Source organism: Podarcis filfolensis (genome assembly GCF_964270895.1).
Source record: "Podarcis filfolensis genome assembly, chromosome: 13".
Taxonomy (NCBI): Eukaryota; Metazoa; Chordata; class Lepidosauria; order Squamata; family Lacertidae; genus Podarcis; species Podarcis filfolensis.
The window spans coordinates 4,650,236-4,674,564 of NC_139615.1; the positions used below are offsets into that span (position 1 = coordinate 4,650,236).

The 24,329-nt window shown below is 48.0% G+C and overlaps 1 protein-coding gene across 5 annotated transcripts in view; it reads left to right on the forward strand.

Annotated features, from left to right (window-relative positions):
• The window catches only part of CHD3 (chromodomain helicase DNA binding protein 3), a 62,194-nt gene that overhangs the window by 9,459 nt on the left and 28,406 nt on the right, over nucleotides 1–24,329 (forward strand). For 2 of the 5 annotated variants that reach the window (XM_083580741.1, XM_083580740.1), the window contains exons 2-10: nucleotides 5,292–5,410; nucleotides 6,208–6,381; nucleotides 9,078–9,199; nucleotides 16,001–16,275; nucleotides 20,415–20,545; nucleotides 21,271–21,418; nucleotides 22,140–22,315; nucleotides 23,157–23,387; nucleotides 23,603–23,806. In XM_083580741.1, coding sequence (XP_083436867.1) covers nucleotides 5,292–5,410; nucleotides 6,208–6,381; nucleotides 9,078–9,199; nucleotides 16,001–16,275; nucleotides 20,415–20,545; nucleotides 21,271–21,418; nucleotides 22,140–22,315; nucleotides 23,157–23,387; nucleotides 23,603–23,806 — 1,580 coding nt within the window. The remainder of the gene's footprint in view (nucleotides 1–5,291; nucleotides 5,411–6,207; nucleotides 6,382–9,077; nucleotides 9,200–16,000; nucleotides 16,276–20,414; nucleotides 20,546–21,270; nucleotides 21,419–22,139; nucleotides 22,316–23,156; nucleotides 23,388–23,602; nucleotides 23,807–24,329) is intronic. The other 3 variants (XM_083580743.1, XM_083580742.1, XM_083580744.1) reach the window with 3 other exon arrangements.

Genomic DNA, 24,329 nt, shown 5'->3' on the forward strand with positions numbered 1-24,329 from the left:
AGCTACAACTCTCACAATCTCTGGGCATTTGCCATGCTGGCTGGGGCTGATGGGAGATGTAGTCCAACAATATCTGAGTCACCATGTTGGCTACCCCTTTTCTAGGACCTGCGGTTTGCTAATATCTGAGTTGCAGGTAGCCTAAAATCAGTGTGAGAGATGGATTTGGATATTGTAATTCCAGAAGACAAGTGGGGGAGAATGTGGGTTAGAAAACTTCTCTGTACAACCTCAGCGAGAATTAGAGCTTCTGTGCTGAGGTGCACAGGTCTTACCTCACATTAGTGTGGTCAAGGCATGTAGACAAGCAGCTACTGCCATGATGCTGGAGAGACTGTTGGAGGCTTTCCCTTTTCTTTTTATATCTCTGGTGGGACTGTCCTCTGGTGCTGGAGCTTTGGCCAAAGGTATTTGGGGTCATATCTGATGTTATCCAGCAAGAGGTAGTTCTAGATCTTTGGTTGGCATTGCTCTCTGTGTATGAGGGGTCTTGGTGAATGGTGACTTCATTATTGGCAGCTGCACATATAGAGGTGGCACAGCACTGGATGACCAGGTCAGGCTATATGTTACAAGGATGGTATACACATGTGTGGTATCTCACCTTGTCTGGGTGCCACTGGAATAAGCAAAGAAGACAGCTTTTTGGGGTTTGGTACCCATTCCTATCTTATGTAAATAGGGGCATGAATGGAGTGCATCTGCCAGACTCTCAATCTAGCTGGCGTGACTTATTGATATAGATCCCATATTTTTCCATGTATAAGACGAGTTTTTTTTCTTAAAAAAATATGTTAAAAATTGGGGGTCGTTTTATACACAGATAGTGTATAAATGGGTGATGGGTTGCAGCCGCGAGCAGGAGATTGTCAGTGGCTATTGGGTGGTTGATTGGTGGCCGCAGCAAGGGCTGTTGTCGATTGGCTGCCCCTGCGGCAATAGGGGGGCGATTGGTGGCTTTTGCGATTTTAAGCGTCAGTCAGTCAGCTGAGTGATTTTTGGCAACCCCCCCCCAAAAGCTCAACAATTGTGGGCAATCCTGCCAAAAAAGCTTAACAACTCTTGACAATCTCCCCCTATTTTCTTAATTTGGAGTCCCAAAAAACAGGGGGCATCTTATACACAGCGGGGGGTTATGCATGGAAAAATACGGTAAATACTACTAAAAGAGTTAGGCTTGATGAGAGGTTATCATAGAATCAAAGAATTTGTAGAGTTGGAATGACCCCAAGGGTCATCTAGTCTAACCTCCTGCTATGCAGAAATCTCAACTAAAGCATCCATGACAGAGAGGCGTCCAGGCTCTGCTTAAAAACCTCCAAGAAAAGAGAGTCCACAACCTTCAGAGGGAGTCTGTTCCACTGTCGAACAGCTCTTACTGTCAGAAAGTTCTTCTTGATGTTTAGTTGGAATCTCCTTTCTTGTAACTTAGAATCATAGAATCATAGAGTTGGAAGAGACCACAAGGGCCATCGAGTCCAACCCCCTGCCAAGCAGGAAACACCATCAGAGCACTCCTGACATATGGTTGTCAAGCCTCTGCTTAAAGACCTCCAAAGAAGGAGACTCCACCACACTCCTTGGCAGCAAATTCCACTGTCGAACAGCTCTTACTGTCAGGAAGTTCTTCCTAATGTTTAGGTGGAATCTTCTTTCTTGTAGTTTGGATCCATTGCTCCGTGTCCGCTTCTCTGGAGCAGCAGAAAACAACCTTTCTCCCTCCTCTATGTGACATCCTTTTATATATTTGAACATGGCTATCATATCACCCCTTAACCTCCTCTTCTCCAGGCTAAACATGCCCAGCTCCCTTAGCCGTTCCTCATAAGGCATCGTTTCCAGGCCTTTGACCATTTTGGTTGCCCTCCTCTGGACACGTTCCAGTTTGTCAGTGTCCTTCTTGAACTGTGGTGCCCAGAACTGGACACAGTACTCCAGGTGAGGTCTGACCAGAGCAGATGCCATTGGTTCGGGTTCTACCTTCTGCAGCAGGAAAGAAAACTGCAATGGGAATATGAAACTGAAACTTTAGAATGCTTTAAATCAGGTCTGGGAAGGGCACAATGCTAATTTGGAATTGACCATTAGGTCATGCCCACAGGTGCCCATAAGGTATTGGGCACATGTAGGTATATTTCTTCTTCACAAAACAATCTCTCCGCTCTAATAGCAGCAGCTTGATTTGGATCAGTCTGAGTTCTCGTTCTCTTCCAACAAAAAAATTCTACAGCTGTCACAACCTGTCATCATATGGTGAACCTTCTCTCTACATATCTCATGTCCAGATGCACTGTGCCTTGCTTGGCCTTTTTGTGTCTCCCTGAAGCATCAAGCCCCCTTGGTGTTTCTGGGAAGACAAACCCATGTTGCAAGGGAATACACTTTTTGTAAGCAGCAGCAACAGTACTCTTATCAGATGAAGCTGGTAGTCAGTTGATTGCTGGTTGAAAGGGAGCAGGCGTGTGGCAGGGGTCTACCCCAGCAAGACATGTCTGCCTATGTTTCCCTCTCCCCTGCCCTGCCTTTCCTCGTCTGGAAATACTGGTGGGAGTCTGAGAGTATTTTAATATGTGTCCCTGGTGTGCAGACAACTTAGGCCAGACTGTGAAGGATAAAAGGAAGAACAGCTGGGTTGGCAGCTGTAGGATAAATTGATTTTTATGCATTTGCTACATTGTCCACCTTTTCTCCCCAAGGGACTTGGAGCAGTGTCCACAGAGGTTTCTCAGCAGTCTTGAATCCAGGCTCTGGGCAGACACACCACCTTATTTTCAGCAGGGCACCTCGCTGTGTTCCCTTTAGACCTTTACCTGGACTTCCAGTGGTGGAACTGAGGCTGAGACTTTGACCTGTAATGAGGCCAGGCAATGGACACAGGTTTTCCAAAGCTAAGCCAGTTCGCTGTATCATGGCTTTTGGAGTGGTGGCGCTCTGCATAGCAGCAAGGGTTGCGGGAGTGGCTATTGAGGGAAGTTGCTTGAGGTGTGAGCAGGAGCAGTATAGGTTCAGGAGTATTCCTGCATAATGATACTTCTTATACAGGACTTTTCAGAGTGCAAGATACGTTACAGTTCATATTTCATATATGCATCAACCAGGCTCAAAGTAGGTTAGGCTGAGGCATGTCCAAGGTCATTCATCCACTAAACCTCATGGATATGTGAGGATTTGAATCTGGGATGGATGGATGTTGCCTCTTACTTCCAGGGTTGGGCTTGGTGTACTTTCAGTCTCCTTCCACCTGTTTGTTTATTTGTAAATTTATTTTTGTGGGTTTCACTTCAGGGAAAGGGTTCTCAAAAATATCTTCAGTCACTTCCTAACCACAAGAACTTGTTTGTTCAGTTTCAGTAGGAGACCCATTTCAGAAGCCTAGCACTGCAACACTAACAGAATCTGTGATTCTCCCATCTCAGGGGCCCTGAGCCTAGATCTCAACCCAATTCTTGGGAAGCGGGGTTGGTCAGCATCAGATGAAACACAACAAAGGCTTGCGTTGCCCAGGCTTGGAAGGGATTTGGGCAAACGGTGACAGAACCTGACGTATTGGTCCTTCTGGTTTGGGGAAAGGTTTTCTGAGCACCGACACTTAGTGGGGTTACATCCCACATTAATCACAGCCAGGTTAGCAGCAAGACTCTTCTGTCTCCTTCCCCGCCCGCCTTGTCTGGCAAGACAAGAGAAATCGCTCAAGGGGGCAGAGTGGCTCTGGAGCGTCTAATTACCACTGAGCCGGCTGTCCTGTGATATTAACGAGTCGGCGGCGTGTGTAGCCTCCGTGTGTGGCTCGCTGTAGATAGAGCCTTCCTCTGTGCACCGAGGGGAGCAGGAGGTTGAAAAGCTGTCGGAGAAAACGCAGAGGATTAATGGTCCCTCCTCTGTCTTAATATACTGAAGTAATTTCAGTTGATGCTGGCGGAGTCGCTTCTGATTTACAAGAAGTGTGAACGAGAGGGGAGTTGGCCCGGGTGACTCCTATTAAGGAGTTATGCCTCGTTGCTACACCTGCTGCATAGTAGAGTGTCTATGTCGGTGACAACCAGCCTTCAGCCAGCCTGCCTGGAGGATTTTCTTTAAATCCCTAGCCCACCCAGTTGGCTCCACTGTGCCTTGCAGGGCTACCGGGAAGCACTTGAGCAGTGACCAGTCCCAGGTCTCCCATTCATCTGCTGGGACTGAGGATGCCTGTAAGGGAAGGGTGGTAGTGCTTTGGGAGGAGCATCAGACAGCAGCTGCTGGAGGTGAGCTGGCGAGGCACCAAGACATGGGGGTCCTTAGCCATCGCAGACTGGAATTAAGAGAATTTGGAACATCGGGCTGGGGAAGAAACAGGAGGAGGGAGAGTGACCTGCAACTCCCAACCATATAAAGGGTTGCATAATCTCTTTTGAGGGTAGGAAAGTTGGCCGTGCCAGGTGCAGAGTATTGGCATTTGGCATTTGCAACAGGACAGAAGGGAGGAGATGAACTCGTAGGCAGCCCTCGCATGAACAAAGGAGACCAACTTTAGGGTCATTCAGACAGACGTGTCTTACTTTCATCCTGTTTGCATGCTTTGTTACGTACAAGGGTGCATTTACTCCTTCCCCATCCCCTTGTGAGGAGGGGTGTGCTTGGTGCACTTATGTAGGACTAAATCAACCTTCCCCATTCAGCAATGGGAGGGTGGGTGAAGCTGAAGCCTCAGAAGTGCCCTTTCTTTGCCTGGCCTTGAATTTCAACCCACAAGCTTTTTAGGTGGTGAGCCATATGCACTTGCAGCCTTTTGTGCCAAAAGGCAGGTCACCCGCTGCCTCCCCTCCTTACCCACTGCCCTTCTTCATGGCTTCAAGTGTTTTGTGAAGCAAAATGAGCCAAGGTTTTTGTGGAAGTCCCTTAGGGGGATTGTCGTCTGTGCCCTGTGACCGTCTTGAGAGTGTCGGAACAGATGGCTGCTCTTCTGACCAAGCAGGGTGGGGGTGGGGTGGGAGAGTGAAAGCAAAACAGTCATAATAGTAAAAAACAGAATCGTTCAAGCCTGTCTGGATAAAGTTGACCACAGGGGTGAGGAGGAGGAGAGGGAACTCCACCAGGGTTTCCAGCTTCCCCTAGCATGGCTCTTTCAGCGCAGTGGTGAGACCTGCTGGCAGAGAGCACAGTGTGAGGAATGGAGAGAGGATAATTGTTTCAGCATGTGTGTGAGCTTGGAGCAGTGGCTGCCCAGAAGCAGCAAAGCACACAAGTGATTTCCTTCTCTTTCGGTCCTTTTTCGTTGGTCTCATTTCCCTCCCTCCCACCCCCTTTATTTTCAGACGAAGAGGAGGAGGAGCTGCGCAACTTGGAGAGCCCCCTTGTTGTCAAGAAGAAGAAACGAGGGCCCAAAAAGCAGAAAGAGAACAAGCCGGGGAAACCCAGGAAGCGCAAGAAATTAGTAAGTTGCCTCCTTTTCTCCACTTTTGCACATGTGTGCATATGTGTTAATGGCATTAGTGACTTGTTGCTTTTTGAAGGAGGTGGACGTATGATGGGGCAGTCGTGATAGTGGCAAGACTGTCTTACTGGGGCCTGCGGGGAACCAGTTTGCAATGGGGGGCAGGGTTCCTTGATTCCTTGGCCATTCTTGCCCCTCTAAGGCTAAAGAGTCTGCTAGAAAGAAACGGCAAAGTTTGATTTTGGACTGGGATTCCCTGCCACCCACCCCCGGCTATGCTAGCTAATTGGTTCTTCAGCTTATGTAGTCCTGGTATGCAGAGATGGAATTCTGCATTTGTTGAGGGCTATGGTGGATTAATAGAGGGGCACAAAAGGCACACATTTAACTGGGTGGGAGAGGTTCCTCATAGGTTTGGTTTTTTAATCTCCCCTTTTCATTTTGGATGAAAATGAGTTGTTTGTGTAATATCCCTAGTTTTCCCATGCACCAGTCACAGAGGTTTTTGGGCGTCCCTGTCAGTGGGCTGCACCTCCCTAGGGGCTCTCGCTTTGTAACGGAAGGTTTTCTGCCTGAGGCATTCTGCTGCTGAATCATCTCTTCAAGGTTTACTGTTTGTTTTGTGGGTTGACAGTAACTGCAGGCTGGTTATTTTGCTAAGCTGCTTTATCTCACCATAATGAACGGGTTGCCCTTGTCCTGGCACGGGCTCCTTTGCCCAGCAGGAAGGCTGTTGCTAATTAATGCTAATGATCTCACTTGTTGTGCCCTCTCACTCTCTGTCTTCCCCTTGGCAGGTCAGCGAGGATGAGTTTGAATCTGACCGAGAGGAGTATCGGGCCAAGTCAGAGAGTGGCGGCAGCGACTATGGAGGAGTGGGGAAGAAAAAGCGGAGAAAGCATCGGGAGAAGAAGGAGAAAAAGACAAAACGACGGAAAAAGACGGAAGAAGATGGAGTGCAAAAGCCAAAGGTAGAATCCTAGAATTGTAGAGTTGGAAGGGACCCCGAGGGTCATCTAGTCCAACCCCAAGCAATGCAGGAATGTCAACTAAAGCATCCATGAGAGATGGTCATCCAGCCTCTGCTTAAAAACTTCCATGGAAGGAGAGTCTGCAACCTCCTGAGGGAGGACCCCTGGAACTTGCTGGATAACTCAGGGAGTTTGCACCTCAGACTCCACTGTAGAGCCACCACCACCCAGAGTTTTCAAATAGCTTGGTTTAAAAATAATTATAACAATAATTGTATACCGCCCTTCATCTGAAGATCTTAGTGTAAAAATAAAAGATAAGAACACAAAATAACATAATAAAAATAAGAACGAAACAAAACAGTTGGGATGGGAGGGGCAGAATGATAGGTTTTGTAGTCATGCCGAGACCCAGAATTAGACCCGTCTGTGTTTCTGCAGTCCTGTACTTTTCAACAATCCCCACACTTTTCCACCATGCAAGGCTGTGCTAACACTGACTGGAGAATTACAAGGCAGCAATAAACCCGCCAAACACTTTCTCCACACTGTGTTGGCTTCTGGATAATCCCACATGCCCAGATATTTTTCTCAGTGCCACCTGTTGAAAAAGCCATAGGCAAAGCAGGGGCGTAGGAAGGGGGGGTGGGGGTGTCCGGCCCAGGTGTCATCCATGAAGGGGGTGACAAAAAGGTACACTGTGGGGGGCTCGCCCTGCTGCCCCTAGCCACACATAGCAGATGGCCCCACTACCGCCATGTGTGGCAGATCGCTCCATCATGCGTGGATCATGCTGCCCTCCCCAGCTCGCCCTGCCACCCTGGTGCATGGCATGGCCTCAGCTGCAGGTGCTCATGTATCTAACTCCACCACCAAGACAAAGAAGGGTGAGGAAGGCAGACAGACCCAGCAAAAGAATTCAGAGAGCTCCACAGGGCCTGTGTGGGCCCCTGGAAGAGAGTTTCTCAGGCTCCTCACACAACCTCTGCCAGCACCTGTGTTTATTCTTCATGGGCATTTACAGTGGTGAAAGGCAGGGACTTTGATCTTCTTTATTTTAGGTTTTTATTGAATGCATATTCAGTAGATAAATGATCTCAGAGTGTCTCAGGGTTTAAAAATATAAAAACAATACAATACAACCATAAATAGAGATACAGTCATACCTCAGGTTACAGATGCTTCAGGTTGTGTTTTTTCAGGTTACGGACCCGCCGAAACCCGGAAGTACCGGAAAGGTTTACTTCCAGGTTTTGGTCGTTGCGTATGCGCAGAAGCGCTAAACCGCGCTTTGCGTGTGCACAGAAGCATATAATCACAACCTGTGTGTGCACAGACGTGGTGCTGCGGGTTGCGAACGCTGCTGGTTGCAAATGTGCCTCCTGCATGGATCTTGTTTGCAACCTGAGCGTCCACTGTATATTGGAAAGCAGTAGCAAACGAAAAGCAGAATGCCAGAAAAAAAGAGTATAGAGCTCCACACCTTAAAATACCTGGGCAAATAAATAGGCCTCTTCAATTCATTCCAAAAAGACATTGAGCTCAGTACCAAACAAGCCTCCAAGGGGGAGAGTCTTCTAGAGCTGGTGTGCTGTAATGTAATAAACTCTAAAAAAATTTCCTTCCAGTAGCACCTTAAAGACCAACTAAGTTAGTTCTTGGTATGAGCTTTCGTGTGCATGCACACTTCTTCAGATATACTGAAAAAGTATATCCAGTGTATCTGAAGAAGTGTGCATGCACACGAAAGCTCATACCAAGAACTAACTTAGTTGGTCTTTAAGGTGCTACTGGAAGGAAAAAAATTTTTTTGTTTTGACTATGGCAGACCAACACGGCTACCTATCTGTAACTGTAATAAACTCTGTCATGGGATACCACATGCTTTGCTTCAGTAGGTGGAGAGACCCAGAGATAGGGGTCTGAGCTCTTAACGACTGGGCAGTTTTGTATGGGAGAGAGCAGTCCTTAAGGTAGCATTGTTCCCAAGCTGGAGCCTGCTGCTCCTTTCTTTGACATTATTCTGTGGAGACACGTAACAGGGTTAGTAGCAAAAGGGTCCCCACAGGGCAACATTTCATATTTTGCTCAGGTTGCTTTCTGGGAGCTCTTAAAGCAGAAAAATAAGCCCACTGAGACCAGGTGGGCTTATTTTTCTGGATTAAACCCGGAGTCACCCTTGACCCTACACCAAATACAGGTTTGTTTTTCTTGATCAACTGCCAGAACAATGGTCAGGCATGTTTCTTACAAGTGCCTAGCAAGTTCAGCCTCCTGGTGTTCTGCCTTCCCACCTTCAGTGTCATTCAGGGATAGAGTGTACTGGGATGCTTGTGGGATTCCTCTATATTTATTTGTCAGCTGTAGCACAGAATGTGTTGCAGAATCCCAGTGGGCCTTTCCTCTGTCCGTTGGGATGATGCCACTGTCCATAAAGTGGTAGAGTGTGAGGGGATTAATGCTCCAGCAGGCACAGAGTGGTGGATGCATCCAGCATGGTGGCTTAATTTGTCAAGGCACGCTTCATCTCCTCTCAGGGCACACTACTGTGCTGATGTAGAGACCCATTTGCATTTCCAGTCCTTCATGTCTCTTGTCCCAACACTCTTCCCCTGGTGCAAGGCAACAGTAGCACAGCAGGGAGATTTTTGCTTAAATAGCTCAAAATATACTGAACTTTTCATGTTTCTTTCAAGGTGGAGCAGAAATCCTCTGCTCAGCTGCTCATGACCTGGGGGCTAGAAGATGTGGATCATGTCTTCTCCGAGGAGGATTATCACACCCTGACAAATTATAAAGCATTCAGCCAGTTTATGAGGTGAGTGTCTGGAATCCAGGAGGAATGGTGGGCTTCAAGGTCCACCTATTCACAAACTAAAGAAAATCAGACACTGATTGTTGTTTGGAGATGTAGGGTAAGCTTTGTAAACAGCAGTCTTCAAATAACTTTTAAAAAACCTGTTTTTGTGCAGGTCACACACATGTTTCACGTACACACTCTTTATGTACAGGAATAAGTCCCCTCCATCCGTTACCCACTTCTTCCCTCAAGGAAGAGTGTGTTGTCCGGTAAGGATGTCCCAACTTCTTCTCTTCACTCCTTTTTAAGCACTAGTGACATTGGCCACTGACATAGATGGCTTTAAAATGAGATTAAATAAATTCAAAACAGATAAGGTTGTCAGTGGCTACTAGTCTTGGTGGCTGTAGTCTTCCGGTAGGATGAGAGGTTGGGGACTACAAGTAGGAGAGTGCAGTTGCTCTCATGTCTTACTTGTGGGCTTCTGAGAGGCATCTGGTTGGTGCTGTAGGAGCAGCATGTTGGACTAGATCAGCCTTCGGTCTGATCCAGCTTCAGGGCTTTTCTTATGTTCTTCTGTTGTTGTTGTTTAGTCGTTTAGTCGTGTCCGACTCTTTGTGACCCCCTGGACCAGAGCACGCCAGGCACTCCTGTCTTCCACTGCCGCCCGCAGTTTGGTCATACTCAATGCTGGTAGCTTTGAGAACACTGTCCCACCATCTCGTCCTCTGTCGTCCCCTTCTCCTTGTGCCCTCCATCTTTCCCAACATCAGGGTCTTTTCCAGGGAGTCTTCTCTTCTCATGAGGGGGCCAAAGTATTGGAGCCTCAGCTTCAGGATCTGTCCTTCCAGTGAGCACTCAGGGCTTATTTCCTTCAGAATGGATTGGTTTGATCTTCTTGCAGTCCATGGGACTCTCAAGAGTCTCCTCCAGCACCATAATTCAAAAGCATCAATTCTTTGGCGATCAGCCTTCTTTATGATGTCGCTAGATGAACAAATGCTTTGAGAGTGATGGTCTCTGAGTAGTCTTGTTTTGCCTTTATTCTTGTCTCTGGGAACTGTGCAGGAATGTGAATGGTTTGTTAAACTGAAGCAACAGTTTGCATGAATGTAGCCTCTCTTTACTAGCTGGAATAGTGAAATGGCAAAAAGGCAATGAGTGGGGAAGAGGAGGAGACGAGAAAGCAAAAAACCCTGTTTTTTGCAGTGAGTGTGCTGTAGATAGCCTTTCTCAGCAAACAGTCTTGTTAAATGCAGGTACCGGAGCAACAGACAGCCCAGTATCTGCATCCACAGACCTGAGGGCTTATCTGGCTGTGAGCCTGTGACTCAATCCAGGCAAAGCTGAGTTCATGTCAGCTACAAGGAAGCTGCCAGTGGCCTTGGCAGGTCCCCGTATCTCCCTGCTTTGGCTTGGCGGGCAGAGGTGCATTCTGCCGCCAACAACTCTCTGTGACCAATGGCAGCAATCCGGCACCAACATTCATGAGATATTGAGGCCACCTGGGCCTCGCCAGTTTAATCAAGTCAGTGATTTGTGCCAGAGGCTCAGGGGACAGGCTTGCCAGTGGGGCTTTCGGAGAGTAAAGCTCTCAGCCTGGCTCTAATTAGCTTTAAATTGTTTGGCACTCGCCTGTACCTGAGGCAGTTTGCCGCCTTCCCCTGCTGCTGCTGGGATCAGCCAAGAGCTCCCTCAAGACCAACAAGATGGAGCTCCTGCTGGAAAGGCCCTTTGGAGCCCTTTCACATGTTCCTCATGGCTCCCCGAGGGCTTAAAGATCTGCTGTGCATTTGGGACATCTGTGTTCCTGAAATGCAGTGTATAATCAGGACTTCTAGAGGTCTCCATAGCTGCCATATGCTGTAGTATCTGGTGGTGTGCTATCCTTGGCAGCAGCCCTGTGAAGTTATTCAGGCCTAGAGTGGAAGATTTGCTGAGGCCATCCAGTGACTCGCATAGCAGAGCCCCAGGGATTTGAAGCTGGGTCTCCCATTTATCTGAATCCAGCAATCTGTTCTCTATAGCATCGCTGGGGCAAGAATGGTGCTGCAGTACAAATGGTGCCTGCTAACCCTGCTGTATTCTGGAGTAATAATAATAATAATAATTTATTATTTATACCCCGCCCATCTGGCTGGGTTTCCCCAGCCACTCTGGGCGGCTTCCAACTGAAAATTAAAAACAGTACAGCATTAGACATTAAAAACTTCCCTAAAGAGGGCTGCCTTCAGTTGTCTTTTAAAAGTAAAATAGTTGTTTATTGCTTTGACATCTGCTGGGAGGGCGTTCCACAGGGCAGGCGCCACTACCGAGAAGGCCCTCGGCGCTGGATCTCAGTGTCCGGGCTGAACGATGGGGGTGGAGACGCTCCTTCAGGTATACAGGACCGAGGCCGTTTAGGGGTTTAAAGGTCAGCACCAACACTTTGAATTGTGCTCGGAAATGTACTGGGAGCCAATGCAGATCTCTCAGAACCGGTGTTATGTGGTCCCGGCGGCCACTCCCAGTCACCAGTCTAGCTGCCCCATTCTGGATTAATTGCAGTTTCCGGGTCACCTTCAAAGGTAGCCCCACGTAGAGCGTGTTGCAGTAGTCCAAGCGGGAGATAACTAGAGCATGCACCACTCTGGCAAGACAGTCCGCGGGCAGGTAGGGTCTTAGCCTGCATACCAGGTGGAGCTGGTAGGCAGCTGCCCTGGACACAGAATTAACTTGTGCCTCCATGGACAGCTGTGAGTCCAAAATGACTCCCAGGCTGCGCACCTGGTCCTTCAGGGGCACAATTACCCCATTCAGGACCAGGGAATCCCCCACACCCGCCTGCCCCTTGTCCCCCAAAAACAGTACTTCTGTCTTGTCAGGATTCAACCTCAATCTGTTAGCCGCCATCCATCCTCCAACAGCCTCCAGGCACTCACACAGGACCTTCACCACCTTCACTGGTTCTGATTTAAAGGAGAGGTAGAGCTGGGTGTCATCTGCCGCCATCCTCCCCTCCCCTCAGTCAACTATAGCATCTCATAGGTAGTGATGTTGAAGAGTGAGCAAACAGAACGAAGGCCCTTTGCTTTGGCTGCTTTGTGGCTGGGGCAAGATCACGGTTTACAACTCTTTAGAAAGGGATGGAGAGAAATGAACAGCTTTCAAAGTGTGGACTGAAGCTTGAGACTGATATGGAGGGATAAGGAAGCAGCTTAAACCATCAAAATAAAAAGTGACATGATCACGGAAATGGAAGAGGAATATGAGTTTAGCACAAATATTCTGAAGAGTTGGAAAACTTAGGTGTTATCGCAGGTGGCTATTATTGGTGCTGCTTCTAAACAGGTTTTGTCCCTGGAGAATCCAATTTCTCTGCAGGAGGAAGGATGAGATATAATCTGTAGTTTTTCCCAGCGTCGCAGTGATATGAGTCTGTCATGTTGCATCCATCCATCTTTGTATTGTGTTCTTTGTGTCTCTCTCCCTCTGTCTCTCCCTCTCTCCACCCCCCCCCTCACTCTGCCCCTTGATCTGTTTTTAATATTCCACCTCTGTCTCTCACTGGATGTAGAATTGCTCCCATATAGTATCACAGTCCGAAAGAGTGACATTTGCTGGCCTTTTCTTTATCTTCTTGTTGTACTTGTCTCTGCCTCCCCATTTCCCCCACTGCATTCTTTGTCAGTCTCTCGCCACATGCAAGGCAAGGCAGGCCTGCTGCTGCTTTGTTTTATGCGGGACTGTCTTTGTCTTAAAGCCCCGCCTATTTCTGGAAAGCATTTTGAAATGAAATAAATTCCGACTTTTTCCTCCCCTCTCCCTCCTCCTTTTCAAAGCAAGAGCTCATATTTCTTTAATAGCATCCCTTAATAGTCTGCAGTGCATTATGGGCCATGGTGACCATCAATAATTAAGAAGTCAAAATGAGATCATAGCACAGCTCTGCATAACAGCCTTCTTATTGGTTCAGTTCAGAAAATCCTCCAAGTCGTGGTTTGGAGAATGAGGAATATGAAATGGGCTTGCATGCTCTCTTCTCCACCTCTTTCTTCTCCTCTTGAGTCCCTCCTCCATTTCTAGGTTGCTCTAACCATAGTTTGCCATGACACCTGAATCAGACAAACGATGGTTAGGGATGAACCTCAAACTGGTGTGTAGCCTCACTTCAGATCATGGTTTAAAGGTTAGCCCTAGGCATAGATGGTTGAAGTTGTGGTTGGTCTGGCTTGAACAACCTGGAAGTCAAGGAGGGAAATGGTGTGCAAGGATTGGGTGGCAGGGGTGGAAGAAAGGAGACTTGGAGCATTGTTGGAATTGATCAGTTGCCAGTGACTCGCTGGGCTTTTTAGACTTGTCTCTGCAGCTACAAAGATGAGGATCATCCTCCTTGGATCATCCTTTCCTTGGAACAGGGGAACAAAAAAAGCTTGCAATTAAAAAGGGCGCCAGCAGATGCAAGCTAGGGAGATTTTTCTGTTGTTAGCCAAGATGAAACAAGATGACCTCTTGGCTCAAGAGGTTCTTAGGCCTTACATTTCTGGGAGTGAATGATAGCTGTTCCTCTGGAACCCAGTTACAGTATGTGTGTTTGTAGCAAATGGCTGGGCCACCCCATCACCAGGAATATAGCATTACTCTCAAGTCGAAACCTGAAATTTTTCTGTTGAGTGACGTAACACAAAGCCCAGGGCATAAGTTGATCTGGAGCTGTGTCCTGGTACGTATGATACAGTAATAAAGGGAAGCGTGTCTCTGGATAACTGGCAACCACATATGGGTTAAGGGAACAGGAATTCTAGGAAGACTTGAGTTTTCATGCCTTTCTTCTGTTACTCCCACTGTGTGTGTGTGTGTGCGTGTGCGCGCGCGCACGTGCATGTATGTATGTATGTATGTATGTAATAATGCCCTTCTGTAATCTTACCATGCAAGTGAAGAAATTGGGATTTTGTACAAGTTTCAGTATTTTGAGAACTCCATTTCCACTTTTCAGAAGTCTAGCCTTTCTGGCTGCATTCTTAGACATGAATGTATGTGAAATCTTATGGATGGGTCTGGAGCATGATTTCAGGTGTTTTAGGCTCCAGGGCCTGTCCTATGGATAGAAGCAGCAGGGATCCTGACAGAATTCGGCGCCTGAGCATGATCATGGGCCAGGGTTTGCTGTGCTAGAAATTAACCCCTTTAGAATCTTGTGCGTGGCTTTCCCTGTCAGATGGATGAAAGCTTGTATTTATGCCCATTGCACAAGGGCTGTGAATGTCTGCCAGCCAAAATCCCAGAGGTCCTTGTACACTCGAGCCCCAATTGGTTCAAACGTCGGCATGCTGGTTACGAGTGCTTTGTGTTGACAGCAGATGAAGTGCTGAGGCTGGTTGGGGGCAGAGAGATCAAGAAGATGCAGCATCTGCAGCGAGGATTATTGCACATGATGGATGTCTTGTGCTCCAGGGTTCTTGGCTGCAGGGATAGAGGGATGAAGGAGGAGAGGAGGTCAGAGCTATCGCCTCCAGCCCTGTACGGCAACATGGTGCTTTGTTTCTGTGAGTGTGGTGTTGGCCTCTGTTGGATTAAACAGAGCATTGGCCTGTTCCGGTTTGGCTGTTCTCGTCTTCCCTTGAGACAGATAAAAGCCAAAAGGAGCAAGCAACTGTAATCCTTGCCTTGCTGGGCTATGAGGTTAGCCCCAAGGGAGGGGCAAGCTGGGGTGATTTATGTATAGTGCTTTGGTTTGCTCTATGGAATAGGCTGCTTCCATGTTGGACTGATCCTGTAGTTTAAGAGGATGCCTCCAGGTTAGCTTCACTTGTTTTGTGGAATGTTAATAACTTTCAGACCTGGAAGAAGCTGCTTTTATTGTTTGCCTTAGATCCCAAATACATCAGGCCACTTCTGAAATATTCCATTCATGTGCTGATTTTGGGAATTTCATTGTTGATTGTTGCTCAGAACCACACACACCTCTAAGCATTTCCTCGGTGTAAAAAAACCCAAACCACCAGAATAAAACAACAACTACTTCCATTTCTGTCTTAAAAGGAGTTAGATCTTCAGCTCTTCCTCTGCTAAGGAAGTGATTTGAGAATTTTAACACTTCTGATACCTGGGTTCCTTCTGAAGCCTAATCTAAACTCATTAAGGCCCAGTTGATGGCCCTATTAGCAGGGAAGGTTTAATTGCTTCTGGATTCTATAAGGTGCTCCAGGTGCTGCACAGCTGCTCAGTCCTCTTTCTAATCCCAGGATTTATTTCACATAAATTTAAAATTTAAAAATGTCTGTTTCAAAATCATACAAAATCATTAACTGGTGTGAGGATTTCCAGACTTTATGTTTTAGCTTCGAATGGGATAAGGCAACCAAAATGATCAGCAGGGAAAACACAAAAAACAAACAAAATGATCAGCAGGCTGGAGCAACTTCTGTATGAGGAAAGGTTGCAACATTTGGGACTTTTTACTTTAGAAACAAGGCTTGTAAAGTGGGCGACACCATGATGGGTTCTATTCAGATAACTTTTATTTCTGTTAGACCCACTGACATTAATGGACCTAAGTTAGTTATGGCCAATAATTTTGGAGAGTCTACGCTGAATAAAAATTGATTGAATACAACTCCATTGTTCATATTCATGCAGAGTATGGAGAAGGTGTATAGTCTCTCATGAGACTAGAACTCAGGGACATAAAAAATAGTAGCAAGTTTGTATGGAGAAGAGTGCTGAGTGCAAGAACATCAAATCTTCTTTAGTGTTTCTTTGCTATTCTCTGAAAGGGATGATGTAGGGTTTGCACGCTTGAACTTACATTGCTGTTTCGTTTCCCCTTCTTCCTAGGCCTCTTATTGCCAAAAAGAACCCCAAGATTCCGATGTCTAAAATGATGACTATCATGGGAGCGAAATGGCGGGAGTTCAGTGCCAACAACCCCTTCAAAGGGTCGACGGCAGCTGTGGCTGCAGCAGCTGCCGCAGCTGCAGCCGCAGTAGCTGAGCAGGTGTCGGCTGCAGTGTCGGCTGTCACTGCTTCACCTGAGCCACAACCGCCACTACCGCTGCAGCCTCCTCCTCAGCCTCCTCCAATCCGCAAAGCCAAAACCAAAGAAGGCAAAGGTGAGTAGCAGGAGACCTCAGGCCTTGCAGAAGGATGTGTGTGCACCTGTGTGTGCGGAGCGCATTAGACAAAGCTGTTGGCTTGATCTGTCCAACTTCCCTTTGCTGTGGAAGCCAGACCTCTCCAATGTTTTGACACTGGAGCTCTGGAGAGTGGTGGTGGTGGGCTAGTGGGATACAACGTGCGTGTCTGCCACTGAGTGGCCTTGAGTTTTTTCACACCAATAGCCTAAAGAGCCAAGATGTCAGATCTTGTGCCTAGAGCTGTGGGGCTGGTTCTTCACCCTGGACCCAGAGATCTTGGCTCCCAGCAATCCATACCCCAGCACACCAGGACTCCACTCTTCTCCCAAAGTACCAGCTTTAAGCCCTCTAGTTCCCCACACCCAATGACAGCCTCACTTCTCTGTCCAGTGGAAGGAAGGCATCCACAAGCAAACAGACTCCCACTTCTACCCAGCAGAGGCAGGATCATGTGACACCAAACCAGAAGGACTTTGCTGACTCAGGGATGTTCCACTTCAGCTCCTTTCCTACCTTGTCCAGGTTAACAGCAGCTGTTCTGTTTCTATGGTGATTGTTTTTTACCACAGCTTTTTACCTTGACATTCTGCTATCTCAGGTTTCTCAGCTTTCATACTCGCATGCTCTTCTCTCTGGCTTTACACATAAAAAAAATTACAAAAACTGTTGCCTCCTTATCTTTCATCGCTTCCTCTTTTCCCTTTGTTTTTCTGTTGCCTGGTCACAGCACCAGTAGGCAAAGCTCAGTCTTGCAAGGACATCAACAGAAATAAAGGAGGATTGGTTAGATTGGTGAGAAGGTTAAAAAGTGCTGCCGATAGCACTGTTTCCCCCACTGCCTGGGTGGCTGCTGCAGGGCACCCCACAGTGGATTCCCAAGGAGGGTCGTCAGTGGAAGCAGACAGCATTACTGGTAGTGCCCTGAAACTCCTTTTAGCAGAGCATAAAAAAAGCAGTATTGGTAGCTCAGAAACCGCTGTCTATTACAAGCTGTTGTTGCCACTCTGGTCTCCTGACTGTCTCCAGAGATAAAGATCTGCTTTGGGGCAGCACAGTGAGGTTTGAGTGGGCCTCCTTATGCAGGAGGACTGCTGGAATGCTAACATTTTCCCCCTTGAGGAACAAGTGATGCCATTTTCTGATCTTGCTGCTGAGGGGGGTTATGTAGCAGCAGCAATACCCAAGGGTCTGCTCCACTTACATGAATGGCAAACCACATACAGGATTCCAGCTTCTGCTTTTCTCTGCTGCTCAATCCAAGAGTTCCTCCGTGAAGATTGCACTGGTTGCGCTGCATGGCTGATGGCGCTGCATCCACTACTGTAGCAGCTTCTGGTGGTACTTCCTTGGTTCAAGTATCTACACTGGATCTAACACAGCAGGCTGTAGCTGAGGAACGTACACAATAGCTAGGAACCCTGAGCTAGTGTTTGAGAGGGGGAGCTGTGGCACCACTGCTCACTTCACCAGCAACCCTCCTCCGACTCTTCTTTGGCTTCCATTCCTTCCAAGCTCAAATCAGCAGTTAAGGGTCCTAAGCACACACTGCTGGGCAGATACCTGCTGGTCGTAAAATTGCTAGGGGTTGCAGATCCTTGCAAGCTGTCAGAAAACACTTAGGGAAAGGAAAGGTGCCTCCAGCTGCCGGGGGGGGGGCAGTATTCAGAGGATTGCAGGAAAATAGACTAACAGAGAAACTTATATAAATCCCAGAGATTAAGGGGAATGGAGTGAGGGTGGTCTGCCTGAGAATGGTCTGCCTTCATTGCTAAGCGCTTACTCCCAAAGTGCTCTGAGATTGCAGGACCCAACCTCAGAACCTGTGCAGCAGATATCTAGGGCAGCAGTGTTCTTTTGTTTTTTGTTTTAAGCACAAACCTGCTGTCCCTCCCCTTTTTCTAATGTCATCAAAGAGGAGTAGGTGGCTCTCCTACAGACCAGGAGGGACATTAGTGTCACTCAACATTTTTATTCTCTACCACAGCTGATCATGGAGCAGCTGCGTTGACAGGTGGCAGCCCTGTTCTCAGTACTGTCCTGGCCAAATCATGTTCTTTAGGCACTCATGAGCTGTTTGAGTTTCTATGTCTGAAGCTCCTCTTCTGAAGGTGCTTTCCCATGTGATGATCACATTATCACAGTATGCCTCTGAATGACAGGCTCCTGTGTATACACCTCTTGTGTATTATAGAAAAGGGCAGAGTGATTTCAAGACCAGACTCATCCTTTATCCCTAAAGTTAATTCCTTGTCCCATCACTCTCAGGAGCTAATCCTGCCTTTCTTTGACCTTAACCCCTCTGAAGAAGGCTTGGTACAAGCTAGACATGTGCAAGGCACTAAAATCCATTTCAGAAGCACTGTGCCCTTCAGGCACTCAGATTGCCTCTGTATTTCCTTTAATCCCTCTAACCTAGGCCAAAACATGCCTAAGACGTCTCTGATTAGGTGGATCAGTTCACGTATATTGCTAGTTCTTGAGGCATAAAGCTTGCCTACACTGTTTAAAATCACGTTGAACTCGACCAGGGCAACCTGGCATCACTGCAGCCTTTTCTACCAATGCTTCAATATTACAGATATCATAGAATCATAGAGTTGGAAGAGACCGCAAGGGCCATCGAGTCCAACCCCCTGCCAAGCAGGAAACACCATCAGAGCACTCCTGACATATGGTTGTCAAGCCTCTGCTTAAAGACCTCCAAAGAAGGAGACTCCACCACACTCCTTGGCAGCAAATTCCACTGTCGAACAGCTCTTACTGTCAGGAAGTTCTTCCTAATGTTTAGGTGGAATCTTCTTTCTTGTAGTTTGGATCCATTGCTCCGTGTCCGCTTCTCTGGAGCAGCAGAAAACAACCTTTCTCCCTCCTCTATGTGACATCCTTTTATATATTTGAACATGGCTATCATATCACCCCTTAACCTCCCCTTCTCCAGGCTAAACATGCCCAGCTCCCTTAGCCGTTCCTCATAAGGCATCGTTTCCAGGCCTTTGACCATTTTGGTTGTCCTCCTCTGGACACGTTCCAGTTTGTCAGTGTCCTTCTTGAACTGTGGTGCCCAGAACTGGACACAGTACTCCAGGTGAGGTCTGACCAGAGCAGAATACAGTGGCACTATTACTTCCCTTGATCTAGATGCTATACTCCTATTGATGCAGCCCAGAATTGCATTGGCTTTTTTAGCTGCCGCGTCACACTGTTGGCTCATGTCAAGTTTGTGGTCAACCAAGACTCCTAGATCCTTTTCATATGTACTGCTCTCAAGCCAGGTGTCACCCATCTTGTATTTGTGCCTCTCATTTTTTTTGCCCAAGTGTGTGACTTACTCCTCAGCAGATACTTTTCATTACATATTGTAGGATGCATGCCTGTGCTTTGACAGAGGTAGCATTTGATAGGAGTGTGCTACAACATGTACTACTGCTGTCTTAGATACCCATATTGGGGTGCCTGCCTCCCAATGGGCACAGAATGGAATCTTGCTCCCTTATTGTGAATGCCCTTCCTGGCCCAGTGTGACCAGAGGCATCCAGCCCTGCTCTTCTTCAGGTGGTTGGGTACCAACTGGCACATGGGGGCTTTGGCTATAATTGTCCACCTGTGCCAGATGTGGAGACTCTGTTATTTCTGTTTTCCTAATATTCCTTTTTCCTCCAGTTTCTTAATGCACACAATATGTGATCGGCTTGTTAAGGAATTGGAACTGAGGCTAAGCCTCCTGAGCCAGCACGATGTTTCATTTTGGTGTCACCTGATCCTGCCTTGCTTTAGGTGGTAGTAAGTAGGAGTCCATTCATATAAAGATTCCACCTTCACACTTGGCCAGGATAGACCTTCATGGTAAGCGACCAACACCCCGTTCTTTCCGAGAGGAGCGGTGTAGAAGAGGACAGCAGCCAGGACATTTGGCTTCTCAGCATCTGGTAGGGGGAATCTCTTGCCAAGCTCCGCCATCTGTTTGCTGCTTTGTAGCTTCACGGGAGCCAACGTCTTCACCCCAAACGCCTATCTATTTGCTCTTCAAATGTGTGTGCAGGGGGTGGGGGGAGGCAGAGAGCACTGAACACATTCATATGACAGCTTGCTTATTTGTTTGTTTATTTCAACAAAAGGTCCAGGCCACAAGAAGCGGAGCAAGAGTCCTCGCATCCCAGAGATGAAGAGGAAGATGAAGGGGAAGAAGATGGCGCCTCTGAAGATCAAGCTGGGCATGATTGGGGGCAAGCGCAAAAAGAGCAGCTCAGTAAGACCCTCTCCTTGTCCACTGGGTGTGAATGTGGAGATTGGGTGAAAAGTGATGGGCGGATGGGCATTGTTTCTATTTGTTTGGCGTTTTCGGATGGAAGAACTGTGCAGTTTTAAAAGAAGACATCACAGCTACCTGCCAAAATCGGATTTCTGTGGCCTGTTTTTGTTATGCAAATGCAGCTCATTTGCTTCCCTTTGGCTCTTTTCCTTGCTTATTGTGCTTGTGCTAGTCGTGGGGAGGGTTCTTGAACTGACCTTCTTTGCTGCCCTTCTGGCTTTTGAGATTTCACCAGGTGCTGCCATAGCCTGCACAATGTTCAGCTTGCCTTTGAAGCCATCCTGCCCCACCACAGGCATAAGATTTTTCTTATGGGCTATGGTAGGAAACCAGGCTAGGCTGAGTTTGCATGGTATGACTGGAGGTATGCTTGTTGGCTTATAAAATCACTTCTGTTTTCTTCTTGCCCCCTCACCTTTACCTTATAACTGTATTAAGTGGTGCTGTATTCTCCCTGCTCCCACCCCCTGACCATAACTGAGGAGGGCTGGATGGCAAGCCACCTCCTTTTTCTTCTTGCTTGCTCCTTGGGGCAGATACTAACCTCAGGTGCCAAGCCCACCCCCCCACCTCCCAGCAACCATTTCCTCTCTCCCCTTTCCCCCTTACTTCTGCTTCTGTATGGGCCTTTCCTAATGGAGGGCTGCTCCGGTTATGTACAGCATTTGTTTCAGAGTGACGAGGTGGGAGAGCCAGAGGAAGAATCTGACCTTGACAACTCCAGTGTTCACAGCTCCTCGGTGCGTTCTGACAGTTCAGGGCGGGTGAAGAAACTCAAGCGGGGCAGACCTGGACGGAAGAAGAAAAAAGGTGAGTGTGGGCTGTAGGTTAGAGCATGGTAGTTAGGTAAACAAACTCATTTCCTGGTTATAGGATAGATGCAGCTATCAATCACTCCTAACCCTGATGGCTGTGTTCTGCTTCCATGGTCAGAGGCAATAAACTTCTGAAAACCAGTTGATGAAAACTGCAGGTGGGCAGAGTGCTGTTGTACTCATGTCCTCCTTGCAGGCATCTGGCTGGCCACTGCGACAACAGGATGCTGAACAAGATGGGCCACTGGCCTGAGTTCTTTTGGTTTAGAAAAACACAATCCTACTAGATTTCCCTGTAAAAAGAACGACAGAAAGACTCGCTTTCTCACTCATTTGCCAGGGCAGAAGGGCCATTTTCCAAGTTTCCTGTTTGTGTTTGGCAAAGGAATTCTGGGAAGTTTCAGCCACGCCTCCTTCCCACTGGTTTGTGTCATTCACAGGCCCCCATAGCCCTGGAGAGAAGTTTCCATTCAACCCACCTTTCATTGTGCTAATCATCCAGCCTCTTCTCCCTTCAGTTGCTGCTTTTTCAGTTCCATCCCCTTTTGGGGACGAGCGGTAAATGCAATTTGTTGAATACCCCTCAGTTTCTAAGGGAGGAAGATGGATGACTCCCAATCCTAGACCTGCCCTGGCCCAGGTAAGGGAGTAGGTTGTATGTAGCTCAGGTGCCTTCATGCCATATTCTGGTTTCTCCCCACTTCCCGGCCCTGCAGTTGCTGGTGAAGAAGAGGCAGACGGCTACGAGACAGACCACCAAGACTACTGTGAGGTGTGTCAGCAGGGCGGGGAGATCATCCTCTGCGATTCATGTCCCAGAGCTTATCACCTGGTGTGCCTGGATCCGGAGCTAGACAAGGCCCCCGAGGGCAAATGGAGCTGCCCCCACTGTGTAAGCTGCTCACCTTTCTTCCTTGTTCTCTGCACACTAGCACCTCCCACCCTGTGTCTCCCCCATTTCCAGGGAAGGAGCTTGCCTGTTGTAGCCCTTGCTCTGGTGCCGTTCCCCTTAGGAGTCCAGGATGCTGTGCTAAAAATGCATATTAAAAATCCAAAATATCAAGCTTTGAAAATTCAGATAATGTAGCTGGGATAGATTGTGCAAAAAACAATGAACTTGCACTTTCTAGTTCACCTTCTGAGTGCAAAACTGTCCTTTCCCTCCCTTTGTTTTAAATTAGTGCTTGGGTTAGGGATGGTGGGAAAAGAGGGCCTTTGGGGGGTGCTGTGTGCATAGGGACAAGGAGGCAGGGGCTGGGGTTCAGTGGAAGGACTCTGATTGGTCCATTCAGATGCCTTGTGGTTTCAAAACCCTGGCATATTCTTGTACCACTAATGCAATTGAAGACTAATGCAATTGAAGTGGGGATACTTGCTCTTCTGATGCTGTACTAGGAACCCAGATCCTGCTATTATTGGCTGCAAGGATCTGGATCTCTTTGAAAAATTCTATTTAAAAAAATAGCACATGTGCTGCTGAAGCTAGTACCTAAATTAATTTTTGAGAGCTACTCTGGGCTTTTAAAGCTGTGACTCTTCTACATGCTTCATTTTCCTTTGCCGAGAATTCAGGCTGTGTAGAAACAGAAACCCATGAGTCTGAAATTCATCAGAATAGTTGCTGGATAGGCTCTGGCTTCTGCTGTTTGCAGCTCCAAGTGCTCCTACTTGCATGACCCCTATATCATAATCCAGCTCTCTCTCTCTGGGTGTGTCGTGTCCCTCGCCTGCAGGAAAAAGAAGGGGTGCAGTGGGAGCCAAAGGAGGAGGAAGAAGAGTACGAAGGGGAGCTGGACGATGCTGAGAAGGAGGAGGAGGACGATCACATGGAATACTGCCGCGTCTGTAAGGACGGGGGCGAGCTCTTGTGTTGTGATGCTTGCATCTCATCCTACCATATCCACTGCCTCAACCCGCCGCTTCCTGAGATCCCTAATGGGGAATGGCTGTGTCCCCGTTGCACGGTGAGGGCACTGGGAGAGAGGGCATCATGCTGGATTTCGGGTTGGGGTGGGAGAGTGGCTGTGCTGTGAGAAGAGGGTAAGAGAGAGAGACCAGCCAATGCATTTACTTGTCAGTAAGGCTCACTGGTTACATAAAGGGTTGCCTCCTGGACAAGAGGCTTTGGTGGGTGGCCAGACTCCCTGTGTCTCTGACACCTTCTCTTTCCCATCCCCAGTGTCCCATGCTAAAGGGACGGGTCCAAAAAATCCTGCACTGGCGATGGGGGGAGCCTCCGACACCAGTCGCTGTCGCCCTGCCACCCGATGCCAACCCAGACGACCCACCGCCCAAGTCTCTGCAGGGTCGTTCCGAGCGCGAATTCTTCGTCAAGTGGGTCGGGCTGTCCTATTGGCACTGCTCCTGGATAAAGGAATTGCAGGTACAACTTTGACTAAACTTGGGGCTGAGGCAGCTATGCCTTCGGACAAAACTCCATGCCTCGTCAGAGAGTGCGGGACCCCAAAACTGGAAATGAATGGTGGGATGACAGTGCTGTCAACAGCACACAGGGAGAGCTTGGAGTGTGTGGGCATTTGAACCCCTCCACATAGCATCATTCAGTCTTTGGGCAGCTTCCTTCTGGTCTTTGCCCTGCCTTCGTCCTTCGGCATAAACGTAAATCAGTGTCAGCGCAACCGTGGGCTGGGGTGAACTTCTTCATTCCCTCTCTTCTGCTCCCAAGGACTGCCACCTCTCCCCAGCACTCCAGCTCCAGCAGTGTTGTTCTGCTGTTGCTCTCTGGGCACGGGCAACCAGGAAAGATGCCAGCCTGTTTGTGCAAAAACCACGTCTGTTTGAAAGGTGGTATGTTAGAATGGGAGAGCAGCAGCAGCAGCAGCAGCAACACATGTCTGCCAATGCCAATGATAGCCAGAAGTCCCAACTACTCTATGTCCCAACTA